Source organism: Mustela nivalis, assembly GCF_964662115.1.
Source record: "Mustela nivalis genome assembly, chromosome: 14".
In the NCBI taxonomy this organism is placed as follows: domain Eukaryota; kingdom Metazoa; phylum Chordata; class Mammalia; order Carnivora; family Mustelidae; genus Mustela; species Mustela nivalis.
In genome coordinates, this window is record NC_139033.1 from 23,386,534 (window position 1) to 23,403,087 (window position 16,554).

A 16,554-nucleotide genomic window follows, 5' to 3' on the forward strand; every position below is an offset into this window, starting at 1 on the left:
GATGACATCGCTTACCTCCGGCTTCTGGGGGCACTTCAGCTGTCTTCATGATGCTGTGAATCTGCTCTTCTGAAAACAGCACAAGGGTGCAGGTGCCAACACCCGGGTCCCAGCTCTAGAACCCCACCACGGACCCCTCGGCCACGAAGGTCACGGAAGTCCTTCCCATAAGACGTGTTGGCTTCGCACACTCAGCTCGAGCGCCCAGCGACTGGACACTGCAGTTCTGTGCTGCGTTCAGCGCGGGCTGCGAAGGGACCCCGTGCGAGGAGAGCGGGGCCGGAGGGAGGTTCGAGAACGGCGAGCCCCCCTGGCTGTCCCACCCTCCCCGACCGAGTTCCCACAACACTTGTTTCATGGGGTTACTTCTTGCGGTGACAAAGCATTACCCCCCGACTGGAAGCCCGAGCTCCCACGATGAAAACTGCCAAGGGACAGTCAGGAGGAGAACGTCAGCTCTTGCCCTTCTGTGGGGGTGTCAGGCACCCGTGTCACCCTCCCACCTCACAGGGCGACACGGGTACACGACGACAGGCTGGGGTGAGAGCAGGTGGCACCGGCCCTGGACACGGCAATGCCCCGGGGTGGGGGGGCACACGCAGCGCCAGCGGCCCCCACTTGTGGCCCCGGGGCCCCTCCCCCGGCCCGCTCCTCCGCTCGCTCTTTATCTCCAATTATGAAGCAGCGCCAGGTTTTGTAGTCAGCCACTGCCACGTCTCCAAATGGCTTTTCAGTGTCAGGCCTATCAGGAAATTAACTCATCACGCAGTGACAGCTGCTAATTTTTTCCCCTTACATGTCAGATGGATCGCCTGCCGAAGCTAATAATGAATCACCAATCCCTGATTAGAAGGTGCTTCCGAAACGTATAACTGCCATCTGAGCTAACTTTTTTCTTCATGTAAAATGATCTCGCCCTGGAGGAGTGGAAAGCGGACTGTGCTCGTTCAACAGGACGGGCCAGGAGGAGCTGCTGAAGTGAGCTGTGCGCTCGTGAAATCACGGGCGGATGTTCGGCAGCGAAAGAAGGGACAACTTGCAGCTCCTTTCTCGCTTGGCTGCGCAGACCACCTTTCCGGTGTCCTAGTTCCCGTCCTAGACCCGGCTCTGGGCTGGGCTCCCGAGCTGGTCCCGAGGGTCTTCCCCAGGAGCCGGGATTCTCCCTCTCCGCCTGGGGAAACAAAAGGTTTGAGGGAGCGCAGAGATTCGAATACTGTGCTGGGCGCCGGGCTCCCAGGCCGTGGGCCTCGGGCCTCCACAGGGTCTCTGCTGTCATGTATTAGGGGCTCGAGCAGAGACCCGTCACCGTCTGTCCTCTAGGGCTCCGGGTCCGTGTTTCTGGCCTGAGCAGACGTCTGGAACTGGCCACAGCCCATGGATGTGACCATAGCTCATTCCCTTGGTTCTTGGCAGAAAGGCCGTCCTTGGCACCCCTCGCGGGAGGTGGGCTGCCTTGCTCGCATGCTGCGGGGGAGAGGTCTCAGGGCATCCTCCTGCCTGCCCTCCCATCGTTACAACTGTCCAGGGGCTGCGGAAGCATCCCAGAGGGGTGCCCGCTTCGGTCACCACATTTGGGGACAATGATAGGCGGTGCTTAAAGTCTAACTCTCCACCCTGCCCGGCAAGCTTCGGGCGCAGAAGGTGGACCTTGAATGATCCCTCCATGTCGACGTGGGCAGGGCAGTGGGTCCCCTGCAGGCCGGACGTCCCTGAGGCTCCGTCTGTCGTTGAATCAGCTACAGCTTCGGACAAAGATGGCCTTTCTGGATGACAGTCTCCAGGTAACTACTTCGCTCTGTTTTTTGCTTTCCTAAAGCATGACTGTTTTCTCTAGCTAAAACCCCGAGGGAGGTTAGAAGCTTGCCTCGGTCTTCTTGGCAGACACTCCCTGCTGCAGGAAGTGCGCCCGGGTCACGGCATCGGCCACGCCTCACTATTCTGTGGCAGGCGGGTGTGTATGTGCTTCTCTGACTCCCGTACATCCCGGGACTTGGGTAATGAGAGAGCAGAGAGAGGGAGCGCGAACCCCGCGCTACAGGTAATTACAGGATATGCTAGCTTACTGAATCCTCTGCAATCCTTCCGAGCCCCGGAACACCTTCTGTACAGCTTTTTTATGCAAAGGCCTGCTCTTTTCATTGTGCATACAACGTGATTGCTGGTTTGACACTGCAGGCTACACTGGTTTTATGAAGGATTAAATGCCACCTGAGACATATTTATCCTAAATAAATCACGAACGGTAAACTGCAGCATGTCGGTGTCGACAGCCCGGACTCGGGCAGAAAGGTTAGCCGTACAGGACGGAGCACCGCTAGGAATTAGCATCTGAGCCGAGGGCCACGAGCCGCAGCTAACGGGAGGAATGATCGGGAAGATATATTTTCACCGGAAAACATCCTCCCCCATCCCCAGCCCCCCGCTGCTGCTGGTGCTTCTTTTCTTTTTTTTTAAACATGTCTGAGGAGCTGGGAGAGGGGCATCAGTTTATAAAGGTCACCTTCGTCCCCATCACACATGGGAGTTGATCCTGCCACTGTTTGCTGAAGACAAGTGTTGAAGAAGAAGCCGACTGCCCTGCCATTTTTAACAAACACGAGCTGGTCATACTCAGCTAATTATGACTCTCAGTGTCAAACTTGAAAATTTACCTTTCATTTTTTTGGGGGAAGGGAGAGCCATGTCAAGGGAGGTGGCCCCGGGATGGCCAGACGGCAGAGCCACAAGGACCGGGCTGGGAGACGTGCGCTCCCAGCCAGTGCTCCCAGGGAGGGACCTCACGCTCAGAAGGGACTGTTTTCCCTTCCTTTTTCTCTCATGTCTGCTCGACATTTTTAGATACTAACTGTGACAGAATAAGCTATTGTCACCAGAATGTGCCTGGGCCACGTGCCAAACCCTCAGAGGACAGCACGAGGCCGCGGGAGGCGCCCTGGACGGGGCCGGAACGGGAGAAGCTGCCGCGTCGGAGGAAGGCCTCGTGCTCTCTGGTTGCCCGTCAGCCGGCAGCGGAAATAAGAGAACCTCATTCTCGTTCAATGCTATAATTTTATTTCAAAGGAAAAAAAAGGAACAAAACAACCTTTGCATTTGGGGATGGCGATTGTTTTTACAGGTTTGGAAAAGGAAGAAGAGCGATCATACGGCTGAGTGAGTTGTGAGTTGTGAGCCTTGTATTCCGTGGTTGCAGTGAACCCACAACGGAACACGGACAAGGCCAGGGCTGCGGGGGGCACAGCGTCCCACTACTAACGGTTAATGTGCCCGCCTTTGCACGGACGTAAATCACAAACCCCGCAAAAATGGCATCAGTATGAAGAAACAGTCATCATAAAAGCAAAATATCAGTATAAACACTATTTTCCAAAGTGCACATTTCATATATAGACTTTATTGTATGAAATGAAGTCAAAATTAGAAGCACTAGGTTGTCTTAACCAAGGTATATTTTCATCCAATAGAAACAATCAAGGCTTTCCTCAACCATAGGCTTGAGGTTTCTTTCAAGCAGATGCACCCAGAGCTAGGAACAGCCCCGCCGTGTCTGGGGAGAGGAAACTGATGCGCGAGATGGGTCGCGAGGCCTCCCTCTGGTCTGGGGTCACCGCGGTCCTACGATTTCAGAAAAACAGACAGGGACGGGAGGACTTGTAGCGGCAGTTTTAAACCAAATCTATAATAAACTGTTAAAAGGGCTCCATGCTGGACGGCACGAACAGGCATGTCTCAGGCCGCAAGATACACCGTTCGGACTTCTCCACCACGAGGCACGGTCCTTGATAACAGAAAAGGGAAAGCATCTGCGGGCCGGGCAGGGGGTGGAAACCGAAAACAACATGACTTCTCAGCACAGCGGCCAGAGCAGAGGGAAAAGACCAGTCACAGGAGAACCGAACAGGAGTCAGGCTCCGCTCCAGCACCCCCTCCCCATATCCCCCACCCGGCCATGCCCGAGGCACGCTCTGTGCCCCCCTGGTCCTGTGGGGGCTGCCACCCCTCCGGAGGGCCGTGCCACTGTCCGGGAGCTGTCACACACACCGTCCTGGGGTGGCCAGAGCCGCCGGCGCCTACCCGGGCGGAGCGTGAGGATCGGCGGCCTCAGGCTTCCTGCAGTTCGTTCCTCTCTCTTTGGCTCTGAAGGACGGTCGCGGCGGGGGAGCCGTCCTGGGTGTAGATGACCATCCTCGTCAGCTGTTCGGCTCCGTCCGGGACCACGGCCTCGGCGCCCAGCGCGGCCCCGGCCTGCAGGATCTCCCGGGAGCCGGTGGCTTCGATGACCGCGTGTGAGTACACGGCCGCGTCGTCCTGCATGCCCGGGGGCAGCTCGGTCACGATGTAGTGCGTGGCGCCATCGGGGAAGCTGCCCGCGGACTCCTGTACCATGGCCTGGACCAGCTCCTCTGTCACGATGATCTGAGAGATCTCACCGTCGGACTCGGTCAGGTCCACGTGCTGGCTGTGCGCCTCGGCCTCCTGCATGACGATGTGCGAGCCCTCGCGGGCCAGCATGTGCACGGTGCCCTCCTCGTTCACGATGACCTGCGTGACACCCTCCTTCATGAGCCGGCCGGCCGCCGCCGACTCGCACACGGCGAACTGCAGCACGCCCTGTGCCACCTTCTTGAAGGCCACCTGGGCGCGCTCCTGAGGGACGGCCACGGCCGAGGGCCGCGCCACCTGGGTGAGCACCTCCATGGGCTCCCCGGCAGCCGCGCCCCCCCGAATGTCCTGGAACACGTGGATCTCGGGGCCCTCGGGCTGGGTGGCGGCGGAGGGCGCCTCCTGCCCGGGCAGCTGGACCAGCATGTCTCTGGGGCCGGACCTGCTCTTCTCGTGGGGCACGGCCCTGCCTTCTGCACCCCCCAGCTCGGTGACCGCACACAGCAGGGCATCCAAGGCCGAAGCCGTGTCAGGCGGGGGGACACCGGCCTCAGTCAGGTCTAGGATCTCCTGCTTGGTCACCTGCTGAGTCATGGCCCCGCCTGGACTCAGGGGCTCATCCGCGCCGTGGCCGTCCACTGAGCCCCCCACGACCACCACCTGCGTGGCCCCGTCGGCCAGCGGCTCGGGCAGGACCGGCCCGGGCGCCACGCCGCCCATGTGGGCCCCGCTGGGACTCGCGGCAATGACCTGCCCGTCTTCCGTGATGTGCACCACGCGGGCCACCTGGCCGGCCAGCGCCAGCGTCTGCAGCGTGGCCGCGGCCGTCTCCTCCAGTGAGGCGTCGAGGGCGAACTCGCCGTCGTAGCCCTGGATGATGATGAGCTGCTGCACCTGCTCAGGCGCCGCTGCCGGCCGCCGGCTGCTCCTCAGGGGCCTCTCCTTGATGGGAGACGCCTCCGCCAGGGCGGCCGCCGTGAAGGGGCTGTCCGTCTCCACGAAGGTGGCTCCTTGGCCCTTCAAACGGCACTCGTAGGACTTGGACACGATGCCTATGGGAGACAGGGACCAGTTAGAGCCCAGACAAAGTAAGACAACGCCTCAGCAGTAACATCACAGTCGGCCGCACTCCGCCGCCACCCCGGGCCCGACCGAGGCCCACCGTGTACGCGGACGCCGGTGGCTGGGCTCCCGCTGTGGGAGCAGAAGCGGGCGACGGGAACAGGCGTCCTTCCGTCCTCCTGGCTGGACTGTCCAAACACCACGGCCACCAGCCGGCTCGTGCTCTTCCAGCTCCGAGGGAAGGAGTGTGGCTGCTCCCCTCGTGACCGTCATTCCCAACAAGGCACGAGTCACTGGCGGGAGGTGCGGATCGGTAAGCAGGGCCAGGTCTTCCGACCCAAAGGCACATCTTTTTGTGAGTTCACGAGCAGGTGGAGGGCATGGGATGCACACACACACCCCCTCCCCAGCGTCACCTGTGATACAGGCCGATGTTCTTTTAATAACTTGACAGGGTAAAATAGGACTGAAAACGGTAATTGTTATTCCCATCAAGACAGACTGACTCTTTAAGCAGACTCCCTCTCTTCATCTTTAAATCTCAAATTCTCTACCAGTGTCCTTACTGGAGCCTCCTCCACACGAAATGAGAGAACAGCCCGTCAGTGGTCTACACGGGAGGGTCTCCTAGCCCAGTGGCCACCGCAGCTCTGAAACAGTCCACGCACTCTCTAAATTGTAGGTCAGTTTAAAAAAGCACTCCTGACCCTGACAAAGGAAAGTAAATGGTGAGAGTGCGTGCTGCTCGCATCCCTGAGAGACAAGAGCACTTTGTTCTCCACGTCAGGGCCCCGCCGCGAGAGCGCACCTTTGTCCCTGGGGTCCACACTGAGTACAGAGCCCAGATGAGGCCCGTCTCCAGTGGGTGTGGCCTCTCGGGCAGCAGCCGCCGAAGCCTTACATCCCACCTGCCAAGTGGACACGCCCAGGCTCCCACCCAGACTGTGGGTGACGGTCCCGGAGCAGGATGCCTGCGCTACGTCTGAACAAAGCGAACCCCTGGGAGTCCCGCGTCCGCTTAAGCCACGACGCTCTGCTGTTCGGCGAGTGTCCGGGTGGCAGCCCTGCGCACTGGCACTGCCCTGCCCAGGGATGGCCTGCTGGGCTGTGCCTCCCTCCCGCCTTCCGCTTCCCCTTCTCCTGCTCTACGAAGGACAGACTCACCTCGGGAAGACTAAAGTTCAGAAGGCAAGAACGAGCGTAGGTTACCTGTGCGGGTCCTTGAGAGAAAGGGCTGAATCACAGTCTGTACTTTGACCTCGTCTCCCAGTTTATCTCCTGAACTTCAGATCTCCCTAAAATCTCTGTCTTAAAAGATGCCAGGAGGCCCGGTAGGCAGCAGCAGGCCAGGTGAGGACAGGGCATTCCAGGCCCCTGTGTACACACATCCGCGTGTGCCTGAGTGGACACGAGAGGTGCTGCCGGGGTGCTCAGCGCACCGTCCGTGGGGACCCCTGGGTCTCCGGTCTACCGTATTGGCCAGTCCTCCTCCGCTAGGCCTGCCCCGCCCCCACACCTGGGACGTAGCCGTCCCACTTGCCTTTAACGCCCTAAACTCCATCCGGTTTGTTTCTGCCCGTTCTGTCATCATTATCTCCTGAACTTGATCTGCTTGCTTCTGTCCACTCCCTAACTTCAAGGTCGTTTTCAGTAGAATTCAGAGTCTGGCGAGGGAAGACATGAAGAGATATGGACACAAAAATAAGGAAGGCAGCCTGAGGTCGACCTTAATTACAGAAGAGGACATAGGGCCTCGGTGTTAAAGCAGGGGAAGCATGCATGGGGAGGGAGGGGTGGGGTGGGGGACACCAAGCGACCTGCGCGCTGGTGGTCTCCAAAGGAAAGCCTGCAGGCCGGAGCCCCCACACTCCCTTCCTCAGTCTGCAGCTGGACAGAAAATCTCTTGGGTGTCAAATTACCCTCCGCATCCCCTGCAGTACTGATAATGACGCTATTCCGAACTGCTTACTGAATTTATTTGAATCCAGAGGTGGGTTAAACCACTTGCAGACCATTAAAGTGAACTACATGGGTAAACACTACTGTCACAACGGCGCGTGATGAAGCCTGACACCACCAGCGTCTTAACCTCGGTGCGGCGCGAGCCCCGCTCCCCCATCACAGTTCATAAATGCGAGTGCAGGTCCATCTTTTGATTCAGCAATTTAATAACTTCGAGTGCTGTCAGTACTGCTTTGAAAAATAGCACCTATAAAATGTAACAGCCTCAATCAGATTGAAAAAGATTCACCCACTGAAGATTCTTCCATTTCGCCCATAATGAATTAATGTGGAGCTATGCAGAAGTTCAAGTGTCATTTAAACTAATGTGAATCTCTACTGTAACTTTAAATTCTAACTGGGCTATGACCAAGAATTTACTGGGCACATCAACTTCAATTTCTGAGCTCTTTCCTGTAAATATGAACCGCAAAGCTCACCAATGCAAATGGCCAAACGGATACAGTATTTGGAAAACAGGAGCTTTGTACAGGCTTACCCCGATGACTTAGTCACCGCGATCGGTCCAAAAATACACCAATCTGTAACGGAGCATGGATGCCCAACACACCAGATGCACTATGGTTTGTATCTTTCAAAGACAACGTCGGGTTTCAGCGTGATCACAGCAGGCAATCAAATTGTGCATCTGATTCAGCCTTTTTGGACCTGTTTGTAAGAGGACCATAAATCGCCCTGTGCAGAAGGGGCAGATAGGTTAAAATGCAGCCTCCTGCCTGTTCATGAAAAATTCTAACTTACCGCCCCTTTGATTTCGGGAGTACAGAGATGGACACCCTTCTCGTTGCTAAATGCACTCAAATCTACAACGTGGTTGAAATGGGAAGGGCTTTTGGGGAGTGGAGGGTTTGTTTTCTGTAAAATGATTCCAAATTAGGTTCCCTTCTCCGGGATATTGTTCGGAGCCCCAGTTCCTTCTTGGAGAGAGCGCCAGCGGAGGTGGAGTTAAGACGCAGAGGCCTGTACCCCCAAAGCTGCGGGGTTGGCCCCGTTTCGCTGTCGGGAGGCTTCTGGGACGCTGCACATGGGCTCGAGCACCTGACTGCTTCCTTTGTGTGTGTGTGTGTGTGCTCCTCTTTTGTTACTGTCATTGCTCTCTTTCACAGAATAAATACCTTATGCTTTGGTTAAGCTTACATTTAATTAAAATGTACAGAATTTGTGCAGTAAACTCGAATGAAACAAATAAAACAAGGGCCCCCTCTCTTGAAGGCATACGTTGTGAATGAAAAATGTCATTACAGACTAAAAAATTTTGCAGTAAACAGGGCCTACAGAGAGAAGTTTCCCCTGTAATGACATCCATAAAATACACAAATGGCACTTTTAGTGCCATCCTGAATATGGCATTTTCTGTGCTCCACACACAATCTAAATGGTTTGATCATAGAGCATAATACTCCATTGGGTTTATAGAACAATCAATGTTCCATAAAATGATGTATTTATCCAATAGTAGGCTCAGCAGTTACTGGCGTATGACATTGCAGGACACAGGCCCGGACGCCTCGGCAGCACCCAGGCCGACTGTAAAACTTATCTCACGCCACTTCAACAACTTCATCTCATCTGCGTCAAGTAATTTGTGGAAGCCTCAGCTTGGCTTAAAAAAAACTTGTAATAAAAATTCATAGAATTTTCAGGAGAATGAAAGCTGATGACAATAGAAAGGTCACATTGTATCTCCACGAGAGGGGTCAAAGGTGGCCTGCGGTTCTGAAGCCGAAAGTAGATTTCATGCATCGCGTAGCAGATAAAGATGGCATTAAAGAGCCCCGTGCGGGGCAGGACGCGGCGCGCTGGGGAAGCCCGTGCTGACTCCCCGGGAGAGCCGCGTGGCGGCGGCCGGCGGCGCTCACGTGCCATCTCGAGGCTTCTCCCGAACCGGCGCTCCACGCTCACACGGGGCTGGGCCGTGCTGGGTGCTCTGTGTCTCGTTTCTGTTGTTGTATGAAGACCTCGTAGGCTCTGGCGGAGGAGCCGTGACTCGGGGAGCGCTCCGCGTGGGAGCGATTTTGTGCTCTGGAGGCTACTGCGCCTGAGAAGGCGAGGCTGGCCCACGGTCACGGCGAAAGCACCTCAAACAGGATGCGATTAAAAAGTACACTTTTCGTATAAAAATTTGGGGCACACATGACGCTCTGATTCTTAAACCACATATGATTTTTCTTGACTTCAATTTTAAGATGTAATTTTAACAAGAACGTTAAGAAATCATACTTAATGTCTATTAAAATGAAACAATATTAACAGATTATGCTAATAAATTAGAACCATATTTTAATGTCACAAAAGCTTATAAGTTTTTCAAGTGAGAGCAGAAAAAATGACAAATTAAAATTCAATGCAATATAACCTTGTAGAAATTTCGAAGCAGGGGATAAATTATTCCTACAACAGCACAGCCGGTCGAAGCAGTATCAATAATCGCTCCGTCGTGCAGTCATTCTTTGGACAATAAGAATGACCGGCCTTGCTGCATGATGTCCCTGAGAGCGCTCCTCCCGCCGCAGCCTGGTCTGGAAGGAGTCAGGGCTTCCACGTGGACACAACACAAACGAGGGGTGCCCCCTGGGCCAAACGCTTTGCACTGCCTCACGTTCCTGAGGGAACTTGCCACTCGAGGGCTGAAGAAGGAATTCCACCACAACTGATAGCCTCAAGGGGCGAGAGCAGCCTCTCAGTCCTGCAACTCCACTCCAAAAAGACAATTTTGTAAAAAAAAAAAAAATAATAATTTTTTTAAAAAAATTTTTTGAGAGAACAATGGATGTGTCAGTACCTTGTGACTAGTATTTTCAAGGGTTATGTGTTCTGGACAGTGTTAATAAAATTCACACATAAATCAAAAATATTTAGGTGACTGGAGATACAAAATTAAAATTATTTTTAGTCTCCGGCATGCCTGTGAAGAATGATAGCTGTACTAGTGAGATTTATTTCAGAGCACAGACCTGTTCTGGTCATTCTGCAATGAGTGGCCTAAGGCTGGTAAATACACCACAACATAATAATCTGAAGCATTTTGGTAAACTATCAGCTTTGTGCCACAATGAATGTATAAAGGCAGACGCTAGAGTCACAGGAACAGCCATCGCTCTGTCCTCCATTTTGTGAAGGTTGCTTATCTTTTTTTTTTAAGGACTTTATTTATTTATTTGTCAGAGAGAGAGAGCAGGAGCAGGGAGCAGCAGGGGTCGGGGGGGGCAGGCTCCCCACTGAGCAGGGAAGCCGAATGTGGGGCTCGATCCCAGGACCCTGAGATCACCACCTGATCTGAAGGCAGACGCTTAACTCACTGAGCCACCAAGGTGCCCCAAGGCCACCATTTTATAAGAATAGAGGAGGAAAATTATTTTTCTGTGAAAAATTAACTCAAGTCCACATCCTTTCGGACAGACCCTTCCACCTAAGTTCCAATATACAATTTTGTAAGAAACACCATGCAATTTTTAGTGAAGGAATACTTACAGTAAGCCAGGACACAGATTAAGGTGACCAAAGTTGTAAGTCCCTTTTTCTCAATTATCATCAGTACCACCTTTATGATTGGTAGTGATCACAGATAATCAGATATGACCCCTGAAAGAAATTCTACAATGTTCAGACAAAACTAAGAATAAATTTTATCTCAAGTTAGAAATACATGACTGGCCAGATTTCTAACTTTACCATGAACAGTCTCTGCGGGCCCAGATATTTCCATGGGCACTGAAGAGTGACAAAGAATAAAAGACAATATTTTACCTTTAAAGTCACAAACCCTAAGAAATTTTGTATTATATCAGACTCTTAGGTATATATCATCATTTCCATGCGTGAGGATCTAATGGGAGCCGTGCACACAAATCTCCCGCAGGAAGATCGGAGCGGTGCTCTGAGGTTATCCTGACAGGCCTTTCTGGGAGAGATGTCAAGGGGCGGGTGTGGTTAACCGTTACTTGGCTGTGGAAGAGGCCTGCAGACCGTGTGGGCAGGTGAGCTGTGACAGCCACAGAGCTCGGGAAATCTGACTCATGAGACAGAAACGACGAGATGGGATTTTAAAGTTAAACTGCAAAGTGCTCTGATCTTGTCATTTACCCATGAAGAGCACCTTCTTAAAACCTGCCAGCCGAGTTACTGGCAGAAAGGGCTCAAAGGTCTTAAGGACTGTCTGGAGCAAAGGGAGGAGGCAGTGCCGCCGTCTCGGGGTCAGCACAGGGGGCCTTTGGCATTCTGGGCACATCTGGGGGTATGAAGAGCAGCCCCTGGCCACTGGGAGGGCTCAGTGTTGGACGCTTTTTCTCCCAGCTTCTGGGCGTGCCGTCCCCTGGGGCCCTGGCCCTCTGCCTGCTCTGCACCCGTCTCGGTGGTACCGGCTGATGCATCCGAGGGGAGCCCAGGAGCTCGACCCGTGGGATGCGGGACTCGTCTCCCACGTGAGCAGCGGCCCAGGGGCCTCTGCTGCAAGGCCGCCTCCCCTGTTCACCTCAGACGGGCCGGGACTTCTTTCCTGCATGACAGTATCAAGAAATTTGGGGCACCAAAGACCTCCTATTGTCCTCTGACAGGCCTCTCAAACTCCCGGTACAGATAACACAATATTCGGGGACGAGGCCTGTTTTTCAAAAGTTGTGGAAATCACGCACATTTTCGAAGGTAAAATTAGGCAGCTAAGAAGTCAGCCAGTGCTGTTCCTGGGGTGTTCCTCTTCCAAGGCAGGCTCAGGGGCTAACCGGACAGACGAGACTTGTCTCCCTTCGTTTTTGGGCAAGCCCTATAGAAAGATCACACTCGTTTTTGCGGGCACGTTCAGATTTCCCTTGTATTACAGCATCTTCGTATCTTTCCTGAGGAAATGAGAAGAAGCAGACGTCTGTCTTCATTGCAGACACTTCTGTACGCAGGTAAAAAGCAAACCACTCCTCAGTAACGGCGCAGAGGCACCATTAAAATCAAATTTACAGTAAGCAGAACCTGCAGCTGGGGTAAAACGCTCACTGTTAGTATTTTAATTATCGGCAAAGCTTTTGGAGGTCCAACATCTGCTCGTAGCCGAGTGACAGCAGCTGCTTGGGTACACTTAAAACAATGCGAATCTCTCCCGCACATATTAAAATGAATCATGTGTTCTGGGCACATCTCTGCTAGTTCCCTATAAGCCGGCTCGTGTGGGTGAGGGGCTGCACGGCAAGGCCCGACCTCTTCACACGGATGACTGCCAAGGACAGCGAACACGTGACTCCGGGGTGTGGAGACCCTCGGCGGGTGCTGGAGGACCGGTCACCTGCGGGTCGCCTGCAGGTGCCGAGGAGGCTCCAGGACTCTGCTCACAGCAACTTCCAGGACAAGACGAGAAAACGGGCATCTCACAGTGGCCTGATTCATTCTGGGAAAGCCAGAGTGAGCAGGGGCTGTGCGTGGGGCCGCCCAGGCTGACTCAGGCAGGCCACCTGGGGGCTGGGCCCGCACGCTGCCTTCTCCGAGCACGAGCACGGAACGGCGATGGGGACGGGGCCGGGACGGAGGTGCAAGCACTGCCACGGTCAAGGTGGAAATAAAGACACGTTTCGTTTTTAGCCGGCGCCTACTGCAGTCCTTACTGTGGACATCTTCCTCAACGCCTACGTTAAACACCTATGTTGAACTTGCAGAGTATCTATATGCTTGGGTAATAAAGTTTAAAACTGACTGAACAGATATCAAACAGAAGATACACGATAAGGTATGACCCTTGCTTTGAAACAGACACAATAAAAACAAACTTGCAAATTAAAACGCTGAGTAAAATGCAGTGCCGGAAACCTACGGTTTAAGAGACGGAGACACACCCCTCCCACGCACCCGCTGGTTCTCTGAGGGGCAGGGGAAGCTCGGAGGACAATCCCCTCCAGACCGGACCACCCGAGGGGCTGCAGGCCTGCTGCAGCAGGTGTGGGCAGGAACCGGGGCAGCCGCGTCGGTGTGTCTGGAGGCAACTCCACGCCCCTACGTCTAAGCGCGCACTGAGCCATGGGCACCACGCCTGGTGAGGGGGTGCAGGCAGGGGGCAAAGCCACGCATGGCGTCACACACAGCCACACGGGTCGCATCGGGCTGGAAACTTGAAAACAGTCCCTCTAAGATTATCGTGAGTTCGCTAAGGAGTTGAAGGGCCTTGTGGCTCTGGGAAGGCTCTATCTGGCCACGGAACAGCCACGCATGCCAGGAGCCACCTGCAGCCGACACGATGCTCAGGTGCGGACACCAGGGCAGAGACCTCACACGGTGTCAGGCAGCAGAACGCACCACACAGGGGCTCCCCAAAATGCTCCGGTTGGGGAACGGTGACCTGAACAGGCTGGAAATTCAACGGCACATGGAACGACAACTCAGGAGCTCCCACAAGAAATACTGAGATGCGACAGATAATGGCCACTGTTCCTACGGACACGCAGCTGTCAGCCCACTCGAAATGCCCTTCGACAAAGCTTAGGAGGGAACTTAGAATGTGTTTCAGTGGGCCACATTCCGCCCTGCAACGGCCAGAGTCACAGAGTACAGAGCAACGTGCCTGGCCCCGGTGGGGCGTCAGGGGACAGGAGGGCAGCAGCAGCGGGTTCCCTGCGCTCTGTGTCCGGCATCGGGGGTTCCCTGCGCTCTGTGTCCGGCATCGGGGGTTCCCTGCGCGCTGTGTCCGGCATCGGGGGTTCCCTGCGCTCTGTGTCCGGCATCGGGGGTTCCCTGCGCGCTGTGTCCGGCATCGGGGGTTCCCTGCGCTCTGTGTCCGGCATCGGGGGTTCCCTGCGCTCTGTGTCCGGCATCGGGGGTTCCCTGCGCGCTGTGTCCGGCATCGGGGGTTCCCTGCGCGCTGTGTCCGGCATCGGGGGTTCCCTGCGCTCTGTGTCCGGCATCGGGGGTTCCCTGCGCTCTGTGTCCGGCATCGGGGGTTCCCTGCGCTCTGTGTCCGGCATCGGGGGTTCCCTGCGCTCTGTGTCCGGCATCGGGGGTTCCCTGAGCTCTGTGTCCGGCATCGGGGGTTCCCTGCGCTCTGTGTCCGGCATCGGGGGTTCCCTGCGCTCTGTGTCCGGCATCGGGGGTTCCCTGCGCTCTGTGTCCGGCATCGGGGGTTCCCTGCGCTCTGTGTCCGGCATCGGGGGTTCCCTGCGCTCTGTGTCCGGCATCGGGGGTTCCCTGAGCTCTGTGTCCGGCATCGGGGGTTCCCTGCGCTCTGTGTCCGGCATCGGGGGTTCCCTGCGCTCTGTGTCCGGCATCGGGGGTTCCCTGAGCTCTGTGTCCGGCATCGGGGGTTCCCTGCGCTCTGTGTCCGGCATCGGGGGTTCCCTGCGCTCTGTGTCCGGCATCGGGGGTTCCCTGCGCTCTGTGTCCGGCATCGAGGGTTCCCTGCGCTCTGTGTCCGGCATCGGGGGTTCCCTGCGCTCTGTGTCCGGCATCGGGGGTTCCCTGCGCTCTGTGTCCGGCATCGGGGGTTCCCTGAGCTCTGTGTCCGGCATCGGGGGTTCCCTGCGCTCTGTGTCCGGCATCGGGGTTCCCTGCGCTCTGTGTCCGGCATCGGGGGTTCCCTGCGCTCTGTGTCCGGCATCGGGGGGTTCCCTGCGCTCTGTGTCCGGCATCGGGGGTTCCCTGCGCTCTGTGTCCGGCATCGGGGGTTCCCTGAGCTCTGTGTCCGGCATCGGGGGTTCCCTGCGCTCTGTGTCCGGCATCGGGGGTTCCCTGCGCTCTGTGTCCGGCATCGGGGTCGTCCTCCTTGCTTCCTTCAGCGGCTTTTCTCTGGATCAACAAATGCCTCATCCTGATACTCAAGGACGCTGCTGACCACCAATGAATGCACAACTCTGATACCACTGACAGCACCAGGTAATTTAATTATATCACAAAACACGCAGACCACAACTTCTGAAATTAAATATACACTGAATGATCCATGTCAAATTTTCATCTTTTCTTGAAATTACACGTACACGTCCATCTGTGTGCAGACACTGGCACGAACATACACACACGCGGGCCAAGCTCACACCGCTCCAGCCAGCTCACTTTTCTGCTTGCGTTCTCATCGTCACACGCCTCGTGGGGAGGTCTTCACTGAGCGTCAATCCTGAACCACAGTCCGTGACACACGGGGCCGGCAGCTGTGTAGCCGGCGGGACGGGATGGCCTCTGCTCTCCAGGGCGCACACCAGGTGTCCCCTGAGCAGAAGCACTCTGGGGCGATCATCTGATGACGCACCGTCTCGGACTAGTGTCGTCTAGCAGGAGCACAAGTCTGCAGGTCCAGTGCTCAAGTGACACTTGCTAGGTCTCCAGCAGCTCCTCACGTTCTGAATGGGCAGGATATGTGAGAAACTGTCACAGCTTTAAAGGCACCAAGGCTCAAGTTTATGTTCTGTGTCTGTTCTTCTCTCTCCCCTGGAACCTGGAGCAAGCTCTCTTTCATTATTTATATGGCTCTGATGTGATTCTTGTCCCTCATTAAGAGGTAACATGACGGAAAATCAAATCACAGACAGTCCTTAGGACCCACTGGTAAGCGGTAGAGCAAGGCCGGGATCCCTGTCTCGGAACAGACTCAGAAGAGGAACTGCCCGCGCGGAAGGTCAGCAGCATGGCCACTATGAGAACTCGCAGGTCCCCTGAACGTGCCCAGGAGGAACACGCCTGAACACGCTTGGGGTCTGTCATGTTTATAACCCACCAGTTCCTCAGTCAATATGACAGGAACAGGTAGGCTCGAAGGCCACTGATTAAAACTTACACATAGGAATCAGGTACTTAACATATTTTTAATGGTGCATGTCCTTAATTTGAATGTCACTTCAGATGTTATGTATGTACACACCTGTGACCCATGGAATCCTAACAAATCTTCTCCGCCAGACAGAGCGCTTCCCAGAGCGCAGGGGCTCCGTTACTCACTGGGGCATCGTCATTGCGTGGCACAGAGCAGGGCCTAACACTGCTTTAAGGAAGAGGGTGAGAATCTCCCTTTGCCCTAATGTTCATTAGAGAGTAACGGGGGAGGGACAATCTTCAAACTCCTTTCCAGTAAGCAGAGCGGAGCCACGGGTCAGCACAGCCGGGTGGTATTCCTCGCCACGGTCTGGGCGA

The 16,554-nt window shown here is 55.2% G+C and overlaps 1 protein-coding gene across 4 annotated transcripts in view; it reads right to left on the minus strand.

Moving 5' to 3' along the window:
• Positions 1-16,554, minus strand: part of ZNF407 (zinc finger protein 407) — a 439,083-nt gene that overhangs the window by 9,023 nt on the left and 413,506 nt on the right. Inside the window, exon 10 of one of the 4 annotated variants that reach the window (XM_082698665.1) lies at positions 3,029-5,432. The exons of 2 other annotated variants lie outside the window; for them this stretch is intronic. In XM_082698665.1, the coding sequence (XP_082554791.1) occupies positions 4,099-5,432 (1,334 nt within the window). In that variant the 3' untranslated portion in view covers positions 3,029-4,098. Of the gene's footprint in view, positions 1-3,028; positions 5,433-12,313; positions 12,430-16,554 lie in introns of those variants that run through there. One more of the 4 variants, XM_082698669.1, reaches the window with a different exon arrangement.